This window comes from Dendropsophus ebraccatus, chromosome 7 (assembly GCF_027789765.1).
Source record: "Dendropsophus ebraccatus isolate aDenEbr1 chromosome 7, aDenEbr1.pat, whole genome shotgun sequence".
Lineage (NCBI taxonomy): Eukaryota > Metazoa > Chordata > Amphibia > Anura > Hylidae > Dendropsophus > Dendropsophus ebraccatus.
Genome location: NC_091460.1, coordinates 55,600,786 through 55,623,725, shown reverse-complemented (window position 1 = coordinate 55,623,725; position 22,940 = coordinate 55,600,786). Strand labels below are relative to the sequence as shown.

At 44.4% G+C, this 22,940-nt stretch overlaps 1 protein-coding gene across 3 annotated transcripts in view; it reads right to left on the bottom strand.

Moving 5' to 3' along the window:
• N4BP2 (NEDD4 binding protein 2) overlaps window positions 1-21,786 on the bottom strand; it is a 54,965-nt gene extending 33,179 nt beyond the window's left edge. For 2 of the 3 annotated variants that reach the window (XM_069977546.1, XM_069977548.1), the window contains exons 1-5: window positions 21,630-21,786; window positions 11,170-11,434; window positions 9,010-9,979; window positions 7,374-7,498; window positions 2,792-2,880 (exon numbers count right to left, since the gene is read on the bottom strand). In XM_069977546.1, coding sequence (XP_069833647.1) covers window positions 2,792-2,880; window positions 7,374-7,498; window positions 9,010-9,979; window positions 11,170-11,377 — 1,392 coding nt within the window. In that variant the 5' untranslated portion in view covers window positions 11,378-11,434; window positions 21,630-21,786. Of the gene's footprint in view, window positions 1-2,791; window positions 2,881-7,373; window positions 7,499-9,009; window positions 9,980-11,169; window positions 11,435-12,389; window positions 12,653-21,629 lie in introns of all 3 variants that reach the window. The other variant, XM_069977547.1, reaches the window with a different exon arrangement.
• Window positions 21,787-22,940: the final 1,154 nt, after the last annotated feature.

Genomic DNA, 22,940 nt, shown 5'->3' with positions numbered 1-22,940 from the left:
ACCTATAAAAACTTTTGATATTTTTCAATCACAAATTGAAAGTTTTTTTTTCTTTTTGCTGACAGTGCCCATCTAATAAGGTTTATAAACAGTGGTGTATACCTTGTTCTCTTAGTGTAACTTCTACGCAATTGTGAATGAGTTGGTAGCACCAGATTTTACACTATATTTTTGGCTCTGTATATTAACATATGCTGGTTGTAACTTTCCAATATACAGTGGTGCCTTGGATTACGAGCATAATTCGTTCCGGTACCGTGCTTGCAATCCAAATCTGCTCTTAAACCAAAACAAATTTTTTTCATAAGAAATCATAGAAGTGCAGATAATTGGTTCCACACCCCAAAAATAATGATTTATTTTTCTGAATTACATGTAAAACAGATGAAACAAAGATTAAGAAACAGCAGAATATGTGATATCATAAACTACTGTACAGTAATGGAGAGGATGGGAAACACAAGAGCTGAGAGAGACTGCAGGGAGCATGAAGGAATGAGCAGGACATATGTGGGCACTGTATAGCAGCACTCTCTGTCCGGGGAGAGAGGGGTTACAGCTATGGAGAGATTACCCCCACAGTCCTGTCCCCTGATGTAAGCCCCAGCCTGAAGTGGAGCTGCTATGATTTGGAAGGTGAGGGAGACTTCCTGGGTCAGAGTACAGTGCTGTAGACCCCGATATGCAGACCATGCCCCTCCTACACTTGCACTCCCACCCAGAACATGGAGCTCTTAAACCAAAGCAATGCTCTTATACAAAGTCACAATTTTGAAAAACTGTGAGCTCTTAAACCAAAACGCTCTTAAACCAAGTTACTCTTAAACCAAGGTACCACTGTATATGACTGGTAAACATAAAGGGCCATAACAAATATCATTAAACTGTTGCTAGAGATTAAAACAAGCAATCCCAACCAATCATATACGGCCCTCTACTGCAATGCTCCTGACTGCCAACATTGGTAAAAAAGAGATAGTATCCTGCTATATCAGTGGAAAACTGCAAACCTCCTTTAAAAGACTTACAGTACAATGTTGGTGAACCTACAATATTAGATGTCAGAGTTGCAGAAATATTAGTCGGGTATTATTTCATCTCCATTACAAGCAGAAGTGATGGAATAATAATAAGCATGTAGACCGGCTTGGAGATTGCTTTGCCTATAGCTCCCCTGCAGCAGACGCTGGCTCCTACACAGATTCCCAGGCACCGGTGGGGAATGAATTTCCTGCAGCCCTGCAAGTTTATGGTAGGAATACACTGACTTCCTATGTCAGTGATTGAGAAAATAAGAATTTACTATTCATGTAATTCCCAAACATTGGGTCATGAACATGATCCTTAACTCTCCGTAAAGTAAGGTCAGCCTGTTCCTATATTTAATGCATATACCATCTGTCAGGGATATAATGTTATGGCTAGTACGAGTATTTATATCTATACACACACAAAATATATATATATATATATATATATATATATATATATACACACACACACACACACAGAAAGTTCAGTAGTCCAGAAGAAAACGTCTGACTAACCTTGACCAGAGTTTCATGGCTGCTGCAATGTTGTTGTTTTTTTTTTCTTTACATATACAAATTCTAGCCACTAGTAACGTTTTATCTATGTTAAAGGGGTTTCTAGAGCTATGGCACCAATAAAACATAGCTGCCCTCTGCTGAAAACAGAGCCACCCTTGGCCCTAATGTTGTGTGTGGTATTAAAGCTCATCTCCCCTCACTTTAAAAGGAACTAGGCTGCAAAACCACATCCAAACTGAGGCCAGAAGAGGTGCTGTTTGTGGACAAAAGTGACCATGCTTTTCTAAGCCTGGATAAATCCCTTTAACAATTGATAGGTGATAAATTATTATTACAAGTGTTGACAGTACAGGGTGTCATCTTATGGATGGGTGAGCTGTCTGGATGGGACAACAGGTAAGCTCACATTTTTTTAGGAATTATTGTTGACGTTCTTCTAACTTTCCATTTCCATTACTATTATAACATAATCTTGAAACCTTGCATTTTTCAGTCTGACCACTAAGCCTAATATTAAGCTTAGACTTCCTGTTCTGTCTGCGCTAAGGGGGATAAGTTGCTAGAAAGTGACCTGTAAAGCACTACATTTTACATTGACACCAATATATAGACAAGACAATGAAGCTCGGAGGTCCGCTTCCCCCTCCCTGTGGCACGACCTTCGCAAAGGCCAGGGTATGGCCAACAACTTTTTCACATGTGTGTCAATGTGAAAGCTCCTGTGTGTGTTCAAAGTAGAAAGATGTTACAATAAGGATGGGTTCTCACCTGCGTTAGGGCATGTGCACACTTCGGAAATCATGCAGATAACGTGCCTCTGATTCCGCCGACATGTCAATTCTTTGGGCAGAATCTGCCCGAGCACAGAGTCTATGGGATGGGCGGAGAGTCAAGCAGGAGCTTGCACAGAATCTGAGGCAAGTTATCCGCGTGATTTCTATAGTTTGCACGTACCCTTAGAGGCTCTATTGGGTTCTGTCAAAAATACCAGACAAGGCCGAACAGCATGACGCCCAACATCATGATGGAAACCAGACAGACCACATTAAAATCAACAGGGCCTGTCAAGACACCATTTGAGTCTCACATGTAAAGGACCCACCAAAGCTACTGATGGGGAAAATAAATTATAAAACACACAACACAGGTGTTACCCCGGCCCAATATGACATAGTTATAAAATGAAGACATATTTCACATATATACAAATATTGCAGAAAAGTTCATAAAGCAATTCTGACCAGAGTAACATATGGCTTCATTTCCCATCCTTGTAAGTTGGTATTGTCTATTATGATAGGAGAGATATTCTTCTCAAAGGCGTCTTTGGCTGAAACACAAAAGCATACAATATAGTAAAGTTGTACCCAGAAAATGTGCAAAATTAAAGAAAATCTATTACTGCCCTGTATAACGACATCATATTAAAGGGGTTGTCCGGCGAAAAAAAATTATTCACAGAATAACACACATTACAAAGTTATACAACTTTGTAATGTATGTTATGTCTGTGAATGGCCCCCTTCCCCGTGTTTCCCCCCACCCACGCTAGACCCGGAAGTGTGGTGCATTATACTCACCGCATGTCGTGTCGTCCACGGTCTCCGATCGTCAGCAGTGACGTCTTCTTCGGGAGCTTGGCGGATCTTCCCGAGTGCCGGCCACCCTCTGCAGCGTCATCCAAAGCTCAGCCGCGATTGGCTGAGCATAACTGTGCTCAGCCAATCGCGGCTGAGCGGCTGATGACGCGGCCACGTCATCAGCTGCTCAGCCGCGATTGGCTGAGCACAGTTATGCTCAGCCAATCGCGGCTGAGCTTCGGATGACGCTGCAGAGGGCGGCCGGCACTCGGGAAGATCCGCCAAGCTCCCGAAGAAGACGTCACTGCTGACGATCGGAGACCGTGGTCGGCACGCGACAGGTAATGTATAGCGCACCACACTTCCGGGTACACGGGTGGGGGTGGTGGGTCACGGGGAAGGGGGCCATTCACAGACATAACATACATTACAAAGTTGTATAACTTTGTAATGTGTGTTATTCTGTGAATAATTTTTTTTCGCCGGACAACCCCTTTAACTCTAAAGTCCATATCACTAATAGAACTGGACGCCATTTGGCTATAATGAACATGGAAATAACACAGTGGACCTATGCAAAGCCCATGTTTTCATAAGGGAACGCTCCCCTGCCCCTCTCCTAAGAGGGAATAGTAATAAGGACTGCATCAAAAGAAACCCAAACACTATTTCTTCAAATATAGAAAATGCATGGGCACTCACCAATTTGTGCAGTAGTCTATATTGTCTTCCTTTATAAAACATGATATAGCAGGTGTTTGGCGTCCTCGCCACCTGCTATATCATGTTTTATAAAGGAAGACAATAAAGACTACTGCACAAATTGGTGAGTGCCCTTGCATTTTCTATATTTGAAGATTGTATGTGAAAGTGCTTGACTGCCGTTCAGCAAGCGAGCACCACCGTGCATAGCACACAAGAGTGTACTACTCCACTCATTCTGGTGTGGATCTAACACGCAAAACTTGTATAACCAGGTTTTTCCTATATAAGTAATACAACAAAAATCCTACACCAACTTTAGAACTCCTTAAGGATGGAGCCAATTTCTATTTTTGCGTTTTCGTTTTTTCCTCCTTGTTCTTAAAAGGCCATAGCAGTTGCATGTTTTCACCTAGAGACCCACATGAGCCCTTATTTTTTGCGCCACTAATTGTACTTTGCAATGACAGGCTGCAAAAGTATGCTGCGAAACCAGATATACAGTATATGTGTGGTGAATTTTTTTTTATTTGGGGGGTGGGGGAGTGGGGGTTGTGTTTACGCTGTTCATCGTAGGGTAAAACTGACTTGTCATATATGTTCCTCAAGTTAGTATGATTACAACAATATGTAAATTGTGTAACTTTTGAAAAATTAAAACTTAAAATAAAAATAATAAACCTTCCTTAAAATTGCTCTATGACCATTATTATAACGCTTTTATCCTTTGGTCTATGGGGCTGTGTGAGGTGTCATTTTTTTGCGCCATAACCTGTACTTTCTATCGGTACCTTGTTTGCGTATATGCAACTTTTTTTTTATCACTTATTACAATTTTTCTGGATTTGATGCGATCAAAAATGCACGATTTTGCGCTTACGCCGTTTACTGTGCGCGATCAGGAACTAAATAAATTAATAGTTCTGGTGATTACGCACGCGGTGATACCAAATATGTTTGTTCATTTAATTTTATTTATAAAATGGAGAAAGGGGGGTGATTCAGACTTTATTAGGGGAGGGGATTTTTTATCAATAAAATATAACTTTTTTTTTTTTTTTTTTTTACACACAGAGATCTATGCATTATTGATATACCGCATAGATCAATGAGATCTCCCCCACTAGACACCACGGATGTCAATGTTGACAGCTGCATTTAAATGGCTAATTAGCGGGCACAGCGATTGGATTGTTTCCGCTAATTGCCGTAGTCCTGGGCTGCAGATAGCAGTCGGGATAGCAGCGGATCAGTGCGGGATGGCCGCGCGGCCTCTTCTCTGAACTCCATTAGCAACACCAAGGAGTACATTTACACCGTGTCCTTAAGGGTTAAAGCGAATGTACCATCAAGTTTTTTACATGAATGGATCAGCACCAGCGCAGGGTCTGATTTTTAACCGCTGTCCCAGCATGAAGCACTGTGTGAGGGCCCACCAGCCCCCAGTGTGATAAAATCCCCTCCACTCTGTCACGCTGATAATTAATTCTTGTCAGTCTATTTTGGCTTTGGTTCAGAGAAGTTGTAGGAGGAAAAATGAAGTACAAAGCTAAAACCAATGAGAGAGAAGAGGCACCTAGGCCATCCAAGCTGCATCCGCAGACAGAGATGTCGCTACCTAGGAAGCCAGAGAAGGAGAAAGCAGTGGGGCCTGCTGGGAAGCCAACTCTGACTGTGAAGCTGACCAAGGTCATGGTGAAGGCAGCCCAGATTCAGAGAGTGGAGGCACCTAGGCCACCCAGGCTGCATCAAACTACAGAGATGTTGCCAACTAAGATGGCAGAGAAGAAGAAAAAGGTGACGTGGGCTGTGAACCCAGCTCAAACTGAGAAGCCACCCAGCGTCACCCTGAATCTGGTCCAGGCGGCGAAGAAAACTGCTGAGCCACCATCTCAGCCAGTGACAGAGCCAGAGAAGAAACCGCAGCCACTATCTCAGCAAGTACAGCGGCCATCTCGCCTAGAACAGGCACCGACTCAGCCGACAAAGAGGACAATAGAGGAAATGGAGACCGAGGGAAGACACTACCCCGATGACGTTGAAATGATCTCTCTGGAGCAGAAAAGAGCGAGGTTTAGCTACGCTGAAGATGGCGATTGTGTCATGGATGACCTCAACCTGTAATAACAGGCAACACCACAGAGACACCATCAACTGTGTGCAGATATCAAATATTACTAAAGTCACTAAAGTTTTTTAAGTTAAATATTTAATAAACATATATCTATATATATTTTAATGTGTTTTTATTGATTATAAAAGAATACATTCAGGCATAGTGTAGACAAATTGCAGCTTAGGAGGTTAGTGGTAGCAGGGAGTGGCCCTATACATTATAGATAATTCACACCAGGAAATCATCTCCCCTCCTCAATGGCATTTACTGTGGCACATGAATATAATCCAATCCCCCTGTAGTAAGCCCCTCTCCTGTAGTCAATCCCCTCTTAATATTCAGCCTTTTACCCAGGCCCATTATCGACCAGGAGCGTTGCTAGAGATGTTCCTGCAGCCGATAATCAGCCCGTGTAAATGGGCAGCAATCAGTTGAAGACCGGGCAAACACCCGATTTTCGACTGATCACATTTTTTTGTGCCTGCTCAAAAATTTATCTTTATCAGCTGCACATCTTCCTGTTTGACTGCACAGATATGTATATATTGGGTTCCGGGACATATATATGTTATATATATATATATCTGTGCTGTCAGTTTCAAGATCAGAAGCAGTGCATACTTACCAGCCATGCTGCCTATGATCCTGCAGCATTTGGGTCTCCGTTCCTATGGTTGCTGCTGTAACTTCAGGTCGCCACCTCCTCTGGAATGATTGACAGCCAAGGAGGCCAGGCCTGAAGTTACAGCACACGCAAGGACCCGAGAACCAGAGAACAGGGTCACAAGCAGCGTGGATGGTAAGTATACACTGCTTATGATCTGGAAACTGACAGCACAAATATATACATATCTGTACATTCAGTGTTTAGGGCTGCATGTGCGATTCAAGGATAGTTTAACGCAGCCCATCTGCTCAATTTCTCTTGCCGTGTCTAAGCACAGCAAACAAGCTGCTGATTTTGCTAATTGACGCTCGTTTGCGGGCCCCAAGGCAGAGAAATCTGTGTGTGTAAAAGGACCAAGACCCTTCCCCTATAGGTAATTAACCAATACTGATTATCCACCTGTAGAAAGCCATTCATGTAGGCAATCCCTCCTGCAGGTAATCCTTGCCCCTGTAGGTACTTCTCCCCATGTAGGGATCCCCTCACACAGAAGTCCAGCACATTTATTTTATTTAACATTAAAAAAAATCATGAGCCTTTCTAAGGGTGAATTAAATTGATTAAATGTCCAACCCTACTAGAATGTAAAAGGCAAGCATATGCCCCGTTACAGTGTGGCTGGTATTAGGACAAGATGTAAGACCCAAGAGAAACTACTGTTGAAAGATAATCCCTGCTAACCAAGCTAACATCCATCACTAAACACTAAAGAATACACTTATTAGGAACATGCATGACATGCAGCAAGAATTTAATACCTCGATTAAAATTCCACTGGTGAGCTTCCCCAAGAAGGTTGACATCATACTTGTATTCACCACTTAGGCTAAAGTAGTCATCAGTGCTCAGAGTAACTCCTGATGGATTCTGCTCTAGTAATAACCTAGGAGACAAGGAGGTTGTCTATTAAAGGATTTATCCAGGATTAGATAAAACACAGCTACTTTCTTGCAAAACCAGCATCACCCCTGTCCTCAGACCGTGTGTGGTATTACAATTCAGCTCCATTCACTTCAAAGGAACTGAGCTGCAAAACTGCACCCAAACTAAGGACAAGAGTGGTGCTTCTCCTGGAAGAAAACAGTCATGTTATGTAAGCCTTATTAACCCATTTAAAGGGGTTATCCCAGGTTGGAAAAAAAAAAAATATCCCCTACCCACCGAATAGGGGGATGACTAACTGATTGGTTGTGATCAGATTGCTTGGACTGTCACAGGAACCATCTGGTTATACCTTATCCTCTCAATAGGGGATAACTTTTGGTCTTGGGATAACTCCTTTAAGAGAAAAAAGTGCATAAATAACATAATACACAAAAAAGAAAATAGTGCATGTTAATGTGCATCCCCTTGGGCTCATCATATTAAGCACCAATAGTCAGTAACAGGAAAGCTGCCTGTTCTATGAAATGCTGAGATTACTATTTTAATTACAGGAAATGAATCAAGTGTATATTACATGGAGAATGAGGAGTGGCGGCTGTTGTGCAGGCTCTGATAAGTAGGTATGTCTGACAATGACATGACAATCCTTCAATAGACAAAGGGGCTGCTTCTAGTTCAATGACAACTTATCACATTTCCCACGATGCACTACATACGCACCACCATATCAATGCACCATTCCTAAAGAATCCAGTAGAAAACTGTGACTCATCTGTGCCTGTGCATGCAATCTGTGGCGTAAAGCTCAGTACATGGACCACATACCTATATTTCTTGAACACCAGGTGGCGCTCCATCTTGAAATTTTCACACTGACTCCCGTGTTCTCTAGAGATCACTTTTCAGAAGTCATAGTTAAAAGAATCAGTTCACAAAAATTTTTTTATTGAGACCCCCACCCCACCCCCACTAGGCGCTGGCATGTACACGCACCACAGGTGATGGGTGTCCTGCAGCGCCGTTCACATCATCTGCTTTTGTGACCCCTCTTCTGTCTCCTGTGATAGAATGCCCGAAGTCACGTTCTCCCATAGAAATGCATGGTAAAGCGTGACTTCTGGCGTTCAATTACAGGAGACAGGAGAGGGGTCACAGGAGTGGATGACATGAGGGCGCGCCAGATATTAATGGCACCGCGGGACCGGAACGAAGCCGCGCCGTGGGACACCAATCACCTGTGGTGAGTATACGTGCCAATGCCTAGTGCAGGGTTGGGGGCAAATATAAAAAAAATTGTGAACTGCTACTTTAACAGAAAAATAAGGACCAAAATTATCAAGCTGTCTATTTTTCCCACAGAAACCAATCACAGCTAATTAGGATATTAAACCAGGTCCATGATTGGTTGCTGTGCGAAAACCAGACAGTGTGGGTGTCAGGCAGCTTGATATATTTGGACCTAAGTGCTGAACAGATATAACAGTAACATTTAATAATAAAGTGCGTTACCTTGCTAATGTAGACTTTCCAGAGCCTGGGGCACCTCTTAGGAGAACAAGTACTTTTCCTATAAACGGTGTCACTTTGACCTTTTTAGAGACCTGAGCCACGCTCAGAGTCTTATTGATGGGTTTTATATTCTCTGTATTCCAATGGGTTTGAGGAAAATTCCAGGCAAAAGGAGGAGGAACAGGATTATAGCAAACCCCTACTAAAGGTTCTCTTCTACCAGTCATACAGGTCCATGGAGAAGGACCAAGAGCTACCGGTGCAATGAAGGAAGGAGTCACGTTGGATGTTGGGTAAAAGGAAGATGCCATAGGATTCCACTTTGTTTGAGGCTTTGGGGATGCACTTGGAGGTTTGACATGTGATGATGGGGATACTGGCCCATTACACTTCAGGAGCACGTCCGTAGGCGCCTCAGCATTTTCTTGGGAACATGTGGCTCCAGAACTATGTAACGAGCTGATCATCATATCTGGTGCTGAGTTGCTATCAGACTGTATATCTAACAACTCAGCAGGTACAGATGTGCCCGATTCATCTTCGATAGCTGCAACATCTGAACCTAAGGTACAAGTGTCATATGCTTTGGATTGATCGATTAATACTGTATGATCCAATGAGGCACTCTGATCGAAGCCAGTTAGATCCAGCTCTGGTTCTGCTATGTTATGAAGCAATGGTCCGCCCTCACATTGTTCTGTGCTAGGAAAGGATTCTGCACTGTTTAAGCCGTACCTATCAAGTGCCTCATCTAACAGTGTATCCAAGTCATTGCACATAGGTTCATCCATATATAAGGTGTCATGCTGTTCTTCCAATCGATTAGGCACATCTGCAAAATATTCTGGGCCACGTGATTCAGTCTGGAAGTCACCCAGGAGGGATGCAATCTTATCAAAACCTGCTGACTCCTGAAGATTCCCTTTGGCGGCTGTAGAGAGCTCCAAGAGATAGTCCAACACTAGCTCAACTAGGTTTAAAAACAGAGACATATAAGTAGAAGTAAAACATTACTTTAAATGGGCACAAAATAAACTTTTCACATGTCTTAGAGGCATAGCAAAAACTTTGATCGGTCTGGGTCCAAGTGTTCAGACCATAATGGATCGCAATCTGAGAGAAGAGCACACTTAGTGGGTTCTCTGCCAAATCTGTCATGTGACCAGGATGGACTCATAGTAAAAGTCTATGGGTCCTGGTTTCACAGGCACAGAGCAAAAGCTTCTCTCTTTGCTGACAAAACCTTTTCATGGTGTCACTTGGACACGTTAAAAGATTTTTTTTATTTTTTTTGACAGGTACACTTTAAGGACTACAAGACTATTCAGAGACACAGACCGCTGCAATTCACAAGATTGCATACAATTCAGTTTAAGACTTTAGGCTATGTTTAGACTACGTAAAAGTACAGCCGTTGTTGCCATCGTCAACAACAGCCATACTTTATGCGCTGTGAGACACTGCCTTATTTTCTATGGGATCTTTTTCGGAGCTTATACACATAGTATACGCTCCGGCCGAGATCCCATACGGCGCTGCAAAGAACTGACATATCAGTTTTCTGTGACCGCAATTCAGCAAATTGCAGCCGCAGAAAGACCTGTCAGTTCACACAATGAAGTGAGCGGCTCTGGCCGCTTGCTTCATTGTGTGCTGTGGGGTGTTCTGATGCGGGTGCGCGCTGATGCGCCCGCATCAGAACACTGCGGCCGGAAAGATCATCAAAATAGGTAGGCCGTATGGCCGGGGAGGATGAGGACAATGACGTTCCCTTACCTCCCCGGTTCCAGCGCCGTGTGCCTCTGCAGGGGCTTGAGACGTGACGTTTCAAGTTCGCTCAGCCAGTCAGTAGCAGAGGCGGGATCCCGTCTCTGCCACTGACTGGCTGAGTGAACTTGAAACGTCACGTCTCAAGCCCGCGGCAGTGACCAGGAAGCAGCCAGGCAGCGCGGACGGGAGTGGCGCAATGTGGGACACAGTGCTGGAACCGGCCATAGGCAAAAAAAAAAGCCCCCCAGCCCGCAGTAACCCTTTAAGCTTTAGCTGTTCAGGCATGATAAAAATTGTAATTTTGCAACAGCTGGAGGGTCACCATTCGCCACCTGTGGCCTAAAGGCACATTTACAAGGTTGCATGATCACTAGCAGTAGTATTTCTTACCTTCTTTATATTCACTAAGCACCATCTCAACCAAGGAGGCATCAAGGTTGGGGAATATCTCACACATTCTGCTAAAAACTTCTGCCCTGTTATTGCTCATGGCTGGTGGAAGGGGGAGGCCAGCGGAGGATGATAGGACGGATGAAGAGCTGCTGATGGAAACCCTTCTTTGAGGACTTGCAGATAAGCTCTTTCTTTTTCTAGGCATTTCAATTGGTATTTTCTTCTTTTTTATTTAATTTCCATTATAAATAGCTAAATATACCTGGAAAGGTAAGAGAATTGTCAGCAAGCAAGGCTGTACTAGAACAATATCACTACAGCTGTTTTATGGTGGATTCTAAGATGAGCAAATAAAAAGGCCCATATACTATAGTGAATATTGTATAACAAAATTATAACGCTAAATACAAAGCAAAAAGAGAGCTACAAGATACAAAGAGGTAGAAACATGTAAAACAACAAAATATACTTGGATAGTAGGGATTTTACAGACAATCCAGGAAGGCTCTATGTTGGCTGTCCGAGTGTAGAATCACAGGAACATCTGCAGGTCCGTCACAATGTGCCAGAGCCCAAAGAATGACTGCGTCTCTCCCTTATATACTGTCTCTAAGCCACAAGGATCTACCCACTGCATCTGCCCATATTAATCCAGTGTGGTGGGTTTGTATTGTCTCCTGATTTTAAGTAAACCTGGGCAGGCATTACAGTGCATGCCCCAATATATATATATATATATATATATATATATATATATATATATATATATATATATATATATATATATATATATATATATGTATACACACACACATAGTGGTAAGGAATGTGGCCTTGAATCGGTGAGCTGATGGGGCAGAGTGCCTGTGGTGAAAATAACACAATGTTCCAGGCGTCTATCATCAAAACTGAGCAAGAATTAACTATTCATTTTCATCTTTTAAAGTAGTTGCAGGCCGGGAGCAACGTATCACAAGGCTGTATGATGGTGAAGGGAAGAGAAGACCTTTGGTCGATCGCTATTAAAGGTGTATGAGCATGTTAAATTTCACTATCTAAGAAATAATGGGGGGCTATCAGCAGGTTAGACGAATGTAATAGTGCACAAGTATCTGGATACTTATGCACTGTTTATTACATGCAAGCTACCCCTAAGCACAATTTCACAATTCCTCTCCCTTTCCAAGAGATGTATAGATTGTATAATATTTTATTACCCTTAGGCTACATTCATACAATCCGTAAGTTTGTTCATCACTGTAGATCTGCAATGATGGGCTAACTTAGGCCCCATTAATTTCAATTGGGCTGTTCACACTGTACATAGTTTTACGGATCCGTAATCCTTAAAAAATTACTGACAAGCCCTGATACGGACAATAATTGCAGCATGGATTGTCCCGTAGAAGTAAATGGAAGCGTCCAAATTTTTTGCAGATCCGTAATTTTCACAGAAGAAACATCCGTAACATCTGCAAATCTGTGAAAAAAATACGGATGAGTAATCATTTTAAAACGTTCCCACTTTTTTTTTTAACTAGCACCATCCTCTTTTTTGCTGATGCCCAAAAGATAAGGATTATGTATTAAATATGGCCAAATTTTTGCAGAATGCGGACGAACATTGCGGACATTATATATACAGTCCTAAAAAACTACCGAATGTGTGAACATAGCCTTATAGCAAATCCCAGTAACCAGTCTAGCAACCCACTCAAGTTTCACACAGACAAGGCTGGGTTCACACTGTTCTCCTGCTTATGTCTCATTGTTTCGGTATCACTACTTTTAATTCTACTGTACACAAAAGTGTAGTCACCATTGTACACAGCAAAAAAAAAGTATATGTTGCAATGCAAAACCAGCCTTCCTTGTATGAAAGACTTCTCTAACTTAAAAGCTTTACTGTGACGTGAATGGACTGAGCATCCCCCACGCATCCAGAGGTAGATAACACACAGGCATAAATTACTACATGTACAAAAAAAAGTGCTTATCAGATGGTCATACTCCAATAGCACTCTTTGCATTTGGAATCTGGAGCCACTGATTTAGTTCATAAAAACACTATGCAAAACTGGTAAGTAGAAGCACTGTAAGGTTGCTCAAACACATGGAATAGCAATTAAAAATAAATTCTAAAAATCTAAATAGTTTCACGTTGTGGCAAGAACAGATGAGGAACAAAAAAGCATGTGCTTTACCTGTATTTTCATTACTTTACAGTACAAACTGCTTTGCGTACAGACCCGGTCACTTATCTGGTGACCTGTGCAATACGTACAATACATGCAGCCATGTAACTGAGCACATTACAGGCGTATAAGAGGTCTAGTAACTAAATATTAACATAAAATAACACAGCTCTGTTTGTAGTCTGTACCTTACAGCCACGGGCAGCTCTCCTAACACAGTTGTCTAGCAGCGCTTATCAGGTCACAACTGGCAGCCAAGGTCTTCTGTGCAGACTATCCAGGGCCGCTTTAACCATTGGGCCAATGGTGCACGTCAGTGCCTTGTCAGTCGCTCTTGTGACCGCTGCGTTCACTAGAGGCCGCACTCCCCTTCTAGCGTCGGCGCCGAGTGACGTCTTTACGTCGCCGCCAGGAGAAGGGGAGAGCGGCCTCTAGTGAATGCAGCGGTCCGGCCAGAAGATGCAAAGTGAAGAGGAACGCGGGGACCCAGGTGAGTATAAGTGATATCTTTTTTTAATGTTATATACGATATGGGAGGGGGAGCACAGGGGGGGGGCCAAACATTATGGGGGAGCATAGGGGGGGGAGGAGCAAAAGGGGCCATATACCATGGGGGGGGGGGGGGAACAGGGGGCTATATACCACTAGAGGAGGGGAGCACAGGGGGGCTATATACCACTGGGGTGGAGCACAGGGGGGCTATATACCACTGGGGGGAGGAGGGGAGCACAGGGGGGCTATATACCACTGGGGTGGAGCACAGGGGGGCTATATACCACTGGGGGGAGGAGGGGAGCACAGGGGGGGGGCTATATACCACTTGGGTGGAGCACAGGGGGGCTATATACCACTGGGGGGAGGAGGGGAGCACAGGGGGGGGCTATATACCACTGGGGGGAGCACAAGAGGGCTATATACCACTGGGGGGAAGCACAGGGCGGCTATATACCACTGGGGGGAGCACAGGGGGCTATATACTACTCGGGTGGAGCACTGGGGGCTATATACTACAGGGGGAGAGCACACAGGGAGAATATATACTTCTGGGGGAAACTGCATAGGGGGCTATATACTACGGGGGGGGAAGCACAGGGGGAGCTATATACTACTGAGGGCAGCACACAAGGGGTATATACTACTAAGGGCAGCACACAGGGGTCTATACTACATTGGGGCTGCACAAAGTGTCCTATATTATATAGGGACCTTACTACTATACTGGGGCACAGAGCATATCTAATTATTAAGGGACACATTAAAACTATAGGGGCACAGAAGGGTGTAACTACTATATTGGGGCACAGAAGGGTGTAACTACTATATAGGGGTACAGAGGGGTTTAACTACTATATAGGGGTACAGAGGGAGGTAACTACTATATAGGGGTACAGGGGACCTAACTACTGTATGTGTTGGAGCCTTAAATGTTTTTCTGGCAGATTCTGGAGAGAGGATTCACAGTCGGGAGAGACATCAAGGTGGCCCATGCTGGATAGAGAAAAAAAAGATTCAGATCGGAGAAGTGACAGATCGGAGAAGACGCCCCATGTGAGTCACTGGATGTAACTTCTTTCTGTTATAGGGTCTGTAGTGATAGTGGTCATGGTGTGGCGGTATTATGTAATGGTATTATTGGTGATATCTTATAGTTCTGTTCAGTGCAGTTTTCATGTAATATGTAATCACTGTATGGTGGAAATAGTGTTATGCCTTATGTATAATACAGTGTGGGGGCACATTCAGGGCATTATACTGTGTGTGGAGCACCGATTCTGATAACGTGCAGAGGGGGGGGGCCCACTCTTGAGGTTTGTGCACCAGGCCCGCCAATGTATTAAAACGGCCCTGAGACTATGTACACAGCATTCATGTGTACACAGCATTCATGTGTCTACGCTATATACTACTCACCCCTTACTGTACACAGCATTCACGTGTCTACGCTGTATACTGCTCACCCCCTTACTGTACGGTACACAGCATTCATGTGTCTACGCTGTATACTACTCACCCCTTACTGTACACAGCATTCACGTGTCTACGCTGTATACTACTCACCCCTTACTGTACACAGCATTCACGTGTCTACACTGTATACTGCTCACCCCTTACTGTACACAGCATTCACGTGTCTACGCTGTATACTGCTCAGCCCCTTACTGTACACAGCATTCACGTGTCTACGCTGTATACTGCTCAGCCCCTTACTGTACACAGCATTCACGTGTCTACGCTGTATACAACTCACCCCTTACTGTACACAGCATTCACGTGTCTACGCTGTATACTACTCACCCCTTACTGTACACAGCATTCACGTGTCTACACTGTATACTACTCACCCCTTACTGTACACAGCATTCACGTGTCTACGCTGTATACTACTCACCCCTTACTGTACACAGCATTCACGTGTCTACGCTGTATACTACTCACCCCTTACTGTACACAGCATTCATGTGTCTACGCTGTATACTACTCACCCCTTACTGTACACAGCATTCATGTGTCTACGCTGTATACTACTCACCCCTTACTGTACACAGCATTTACGTGTCTACACTGTATACTACTCACCCCTTACTGTACACAGTATACATGTGTCTACACTGTATACTACTCACCCCTTACTGTACACAGCATTCATGTGTCTATACTGTATACTACTCACCCCTTACCTTACTGTACACAGCATTCACATGTCTACGCTGTATACTGCTCAGCCCCTTACTGTACACAGCATTCACGTGTCTACGCTGTATACTACTCACCCTTACTGTACAAAGCATTCACGTGTCTACGCTGTATACTGCTCAGCCCCTTACTGTACACAGCATTCACGTGTCTACGCTGTATACTACTCACTCCTTACTGTACACAGCATTCACGTGTCTACGCTGTATACTGCTCAGCCCCTTACTGTACACAGCATTCACGTGTCTACGCTGTATACTACTCACCCCTTACTGTACACAGCATTCACGTGTCTACGCTGTATACTGCTCACCCCTTACTGTACACAGCATTCACGTGTCTACGCTGTATACTGCTCAGCCCCTTACTGTACACAGCATTCACGTGTCTACGCTGTATACTACTCACCCTTACTGTACACAGCATTCACGTGTCTACGCTGTATACTACTCACCCCTTACTGTATACAGCATTCATGTGTCTACGCTGTAAACTACTCACCCCTTACTGTACACAGCATTCATGTGTCTACGCTGTATACTACTCACCCCTTACTGTACACAGCATTCATGTGTCTACGCTGTATACTACTCACCCCTTACTGTACACAGCATTCATGTGTCTACGCTGTATACTACTCACCCCTTACTGTACACAGCATTCATGTGTCTACACTGTATACTACTCACCCCTTACCTTACTGTACACAGCATTCACATGTCTACGCTGTATACTGCTCAGCCCCTTACTGTACACAGCATTCAAGTGTCTACGCTGTATACTACTCACCCTTACTGTACACAGCATTCACGTGTCTACGCTGTATACTGCTCAGCCCCTTACTGTACACAGCATTCACGTGTCTACGCTGTATACTACTCACCCCTTACTGTACACAGCATTCACGTGTCTACGCTGTATACTGCTCACCCCTTACTGTACACAGCATTCACGTGTCTACGCTGTATACTGCTCAGCCCCTTACTGTACACAGCATTCACGTGTCTACGCTGTATACTACTCACCCTTACTGTACACAGCATTCACGTGTCTACGCTGTATACTACTCACCCCTTACTGTATACAGCATTCATGTGTCTACGCTGTAAACTACTCACCCCTTACTGTACACAGCATTCATGTGTCTACGCTGTATACTACTCACCCCTTACTGTACACAGCATTCATGTGTCTACGCTGTATACTACTCACCCCTTACTGTACACAGCATTCATGTGTCTACGCTGTATACTACTCACCCCTTACTGTACACAGTATACATGTGTCTACGCTGTATACTACTCACCCCTTACTGTACACAGCATTCATGTGTCTACGCTGTATACTACTCCCCCCTTACTGTACACAGCATTCATGTGTCTACGCTGTATACTACTCACCCCTTACTGTACACAGCATTCATGTGTCTACACTGTATACTACTCACCCCTTACCTTACTGTACACAGCATTCATGTGTCTACTCACCCCTTACTGTACACAGTATACATGTGTCTACGCTGTATACTACTCACCCCTTACTGTACACAGCATTCATGTGTCTACGCTGTATACTACTCACCCCTTACTGTACACAGCATTCATGTGTCTACACTGTATACTACTCACCCCTTACCTTACTGTACACAGCATTCATGTGTCTACACTGTATACTACTCACCCCTTACTGTACACAGTATACATGTGTCTACGCTGTATACTACTCACCCCTTACTGTACACAGTATACATGTGTCTACGCTGTATACTACTCACCCCTTACTGTACACAGCATTCATGTGTCTACGCTGTATAGGGCTGGGCGGTATACCGCAAAAATACCGATACTGTCACTGGCGTCGGTTAACCGACCTCAACTTAGCCAGGATGGTATCTGCGGTATTTTTGTATTTTTTTCTGCTGCTCCTCCAGCTCTGACATGCCGGCGTCACTGCACACACAGCACAATAACATGTACAGGGACACCGGTATCAGAGCGGGAGGTGGAGGAGCAGCAGGGCCCAGGTGACAATGCCACCCGACCCCCGCAGCCGTCCAGTCTAAGTGCCCCCTGCCCGTCCGAGCGCCCTCACCCCCTCCCTCCCTCCCCACCCGTCCAGTCCCAGGCCCCGTCCCGCCACACCTGTCCATCCATGCACCCACCCGTCAAGTCCGGTGTCCCTGCACATGTTATTGTGCTGTGTGTGCAGTATCCATGTGTCTACGCTGTATACTGCTCAGCCCCTTACTGTACACAGCATTCACGTGTCTACGCTGTATACTGCTCAGCCCCTTACTGTACACAGCATTCCCGTGTCTACGCTGTATACTGCTCACCCCTTACTGTACACAGTATTCATGTGTCTACGCTGTATACTACTCACCCCTTATTGTACACAGTATTAATGCGTCTACACTGTATACTACTCACCCCTTACTGTACACAGTATACAGGTGTCTACGCTGCATACTAGTCACCCCTTAGGGCCCTATTCCACCGGACGATTTATCGTTCGCATAATCGTTAACGATAAACGATCCAAACGACCGCTATTACGAAAGACCTGAAATCGTTCACCCATTTACATGGAAAGATAAATTGTTACTTATGATCGTTCTTGCGGTCGTCTTGTCGTCGCTATGGCGTTCGTCACTACTGTGAAGGACCGAACGATGTCTTATTCAATGCAAACGTTCAACGATAAAAATAAGTCCAGGTCTTATTGAACGATCAACGATTTCTCGTTCGGTCGTTAGTCGTTAACTGCTATTCAAACGAACGTTTATAGTTTAGATTTGAACGATTTAACGATAATCTGAACGCTAATCGTCCGGTGGAATAGGGCCCTAACTGTACACAGTACACATGTACTTACTCTACGTAGTATTCATGTGTCTACACTGTATACTACTCACCCCTTACTGTACACAGCATTCATGTGTCTACCTTGTATAGCACTTATCACTGCTGCTTCAGCCAATGTAAGAGGAGAACGGATGAGGATTAAAAGACAGTTGTGTCTTATTTTGTTGAGTTGTGCCATACATGATGAGAGAGCTATTGTTATAAATTCTGGAAGATCTAACAGATCAGGGAAGGGGGTCTATATTCTTTTCCATGCAGGTACATAAGCTAAAATGACTTTTCTGTCCATTCTCTTTGTACTCTGATTTCTCTGAAAGTGGCTGTACTAAAGGAGCCTGCATATGAAGCTCCATACAGGATCCCCTTAAAATGTACCTTAACTTTGAGACACTTCTGCCATGTCATAGAGAAATGTTAAAAGTTTGGCTTGGCGGGGGTCCGGGTGCAGAGACCTTTTGCAATCACTAGAATGAAGGCGAAGCAATGTGCCCCTCCACCACTGCATGTCTTCCATCTGAAAGCTGAGCATGCAGTCAATGGACACTAGTCAGGCATGGGCTTCAGAAACTGGAGCCTCACTAATACAAATTTCTGACATATCTCTATAGGCTCTAGTACATGGACTGATGTGTGCAGTACAAAACAGCTGAATTCATAGATCCTATTACACGGCTCAACTACCATGCAGGGAGGGCTGCATGAACAATCATTGGATCATTCCTACAGCCCTTTTCTTGCATCACTTAGCGTCACATCTCCTATTACAGATGGAGATGTCCTGAAGCCAACAAGTGTTAATTTTTTTAGAGAGTCAGAAGTAAGTGATCTGCTGATAAACAAGTGCTTACCAACAGGGCAATATCTGTGCCAGATGGAGTAGTGTAAAGCACCCCCTCAACCTCTGCACTGTTCCTGAGCAGTTAGTCTTTTACTTCTCAGTCTAGCAAGACCATTAGGCGCACTGGGGCGCCGTTAGAAACACTGCCCCACCCCCACAGCGCCGATCTACCCCTTCTAATGATAATCAACAGAGCGGGCCGGCAGGGGGCGGGCTTGATTTAGACTATGGAGGCAGAGCAGTGCGCCTAATGGTCTCACCGCACTGAGGAGTAAACAACTAACTGCTCATCCTCGGCTTATAGATTTGTCTAACCTGCTAACAGTTTCCCTAAGGGTGCGTTCACACCTACAGGATCAACTGTAGAAAATCAGCTGCGGATCCGGTAAGTGTGAACGTACCATTAAGGTAATTTGTTATTTCACCATTGCACAATATATGTAAGTGTCTGACCGTCTGGAGGTAAGCAGTGATGCAGTATGCATTGCTGCTTACATTTACTACATGTTAACTGAGCAGTGACGCATACAGTGTATGTATTATGGTTGATCTTCTCATCTCTAAACAGGACTTTTCTGTTCTTTACTTTTCTTAAAACATTTTAAAGATCCCAAGATTAAAAGTTGTCTGTCTGATCAGACCCTTACAGATGACAAGAACAAAATGGCCAATGTCCCGGAAATTAATTGAAGTGTATCAATCATCGTGTTTGTTGGATCAGTGGCGAGATCCTCTGCTAAGCCAGGAGTTTGGGTCTCCATGGAGGCGGAGAAATCAGATGATGCTTGAACCTCCCACTGGATCTAATGGGGGTTGTGCGCATTATCGTCTGATTGTGACTCCACATTCATAGACGTGTAATAGGTAGTAGTCAGCACTCCAACAGGTGGCAGTGCCTGGGAATAGGCACAATACAACGGAAGAAGCTACAGGCACTCACCGATCTTCTGCAAGGTGATTTATTAACATGAATGCAGAAGTCCAAAGACAGGACGCGTTTCGCCATGTGGACTAGTTGAGAAAGGCCACGTGCCGAAATACGTCCTGTCTGTCTGTATTTGGACTATTGCATTCATGTTAATAAATCACCTTGCAGAAGATTAGTGAGTGCCGGGAGCTTCTTCCATCCGCATCCATAGAGACCCAAACTCCTGGACTGGCAGAGGATCTCGCCACTGATCCGGAAGCCGCCAATCACGACAGGGATACACTTTAACCTGCAGCGCGCTCCATCCACTCTTCCGGAGCAGCCATGTGTAGTGAACCTGGCTTTGCTCTGAAGTCCCATAGTAAGTAAATGGAGCTATGCTTGAGCATGCATCCATTTTTTAAAGGGCTATTGCCATCTCAACATAGTTATACTTGTAGGAGTTATGCTATACGGCTGTATCCATGTTTTCCAAGACTCCCTAGGGCGGCATCAGTCGTCTCCAGACGCATGCAGTCAGATGCAGCACACTCATGTTTGGAGAACGTCTCATATGTCTGCCTCCCAAAGCCTTCTTTCTATACAGGTGACTGGGGCTGATACCATATCATATACAGGTATATCTGCAGATAATTTAACAGCTCAATAATCCATGGAGAGAAAGCAGACAGTAAGAGCTGTGATAGAGTGCACCTGCTGCCACTGACTGCCGCCATCCCTCAGCACTACTAGGACAGGCTGTATGTAACAGGACACTGAGGAGATCCCATAGTAACACACGGCTCCTCAGCCAGCACCGTCACCCAACAAGCCTGTACGTGTGAGCTCCAAGCAGCCCGGTTATAAGTGAGCTGTCCTGTGGACTACAATTCCCATAATCCCACAGTAAGTCTCTGCCTCTAGCGTTCTCCCATAAGCAGACATACATATATATTTACCTCGTGCACCGCCCCCTCACAGCCCGCGGTTTTCACCTCCCGACATCGACACCGATTGCCGTCAAACTCTCAGTAACCAGAACTAACCCACACACCGAGCACATCACGTGATCCTGCCTTCACGTACATAAACAAGGCGAAGCGTGCCGTGCGCCAAGCACACTTTGCTCGCCGGAACTGCTTACTGGCGAGCGCCCCCGTGAGGCGTGGAGGTCTCCACTCAGCATGTGTTCTGGATAACTGCGGGCGTGTGCTGCTGTTTGTTCAGGGAATGGTTGTGTCATACATTGTCTATTGGGAGCTTACACATATGCGTTTTCAATACGCCAGCGGTCACATATCGCAGCCATAACTGAACTGGGCTAATATGTACCCAGGACGCCTAGCACAGTATCTGCTAGAAATCCTAGGCAAAGTCCAGCCTGCAGCCCTCCAGCTGTTGCAGATATACAATTCCCATCATGCCTAGACAGCCAAGGCTGAAGGCTCTAGCTTTCTACGGTGTCCCTGAAGGGTGTGCACATTTCCAGCTAAAGAAGTAGGGGGAGATTTATCAAACATGCTGTAAAGTGAAATTGGCCCAGTTGCCCCTAGCAACCAATCAGATTCCACTTTTCATTCCTTACAGACTTTGTAAAATGAAAGGTGGAATCTGATTGGTTGCTAGGGGCAACTGAGCCAGTTTCACTTTACACCATGTTTGATAAATCTCCCCCATACTGTTTATATATTAGACAGGTGCAGAGACAACATAAACACGACTCTGGGGACATTACAAATAATAATAATAATAATAAAAGAAAAGTGATTTGAAATTTTCTATAAATGTAAAACTTTTATTAACTTTCACAGATTTTTCCCACTCCATAGGTGTCTTCTGCCAGTGATATTCCATTGATTGCACAGTACTACAATCTTGCAATGTACTATAGGTAGGATGTAAAAGAATTGCAAACATGGCAGCCATGGAGGCCTATAGAAGGTTTGGTATGTTATTGGAACAGCAGGGGAAATGCCTTGTCGTGGTAAGTTATCAGACCAACCAAGAAGGAACGGAGTGCCACTGCTAGCCTGGGAGAGGTAACTGATCTAATTTGTTATTTTACAAACCTAACAGGTTGTACCTAGGTTATTTAAAAAAAATAAAATAAAAAAAAAAAAAGAATACCTCTTTAAAGGTGGAATCCCATGAAAAATAAAAAGGGTGCGGGAACAACAAAGTATGCTTGCCTATCTTCATGCTCCCTGGCACCACTCCCGGGTCCAGCTAACAGCCACTGGCCTCCTGCAACGTCAAGCACCCAGCTAAAC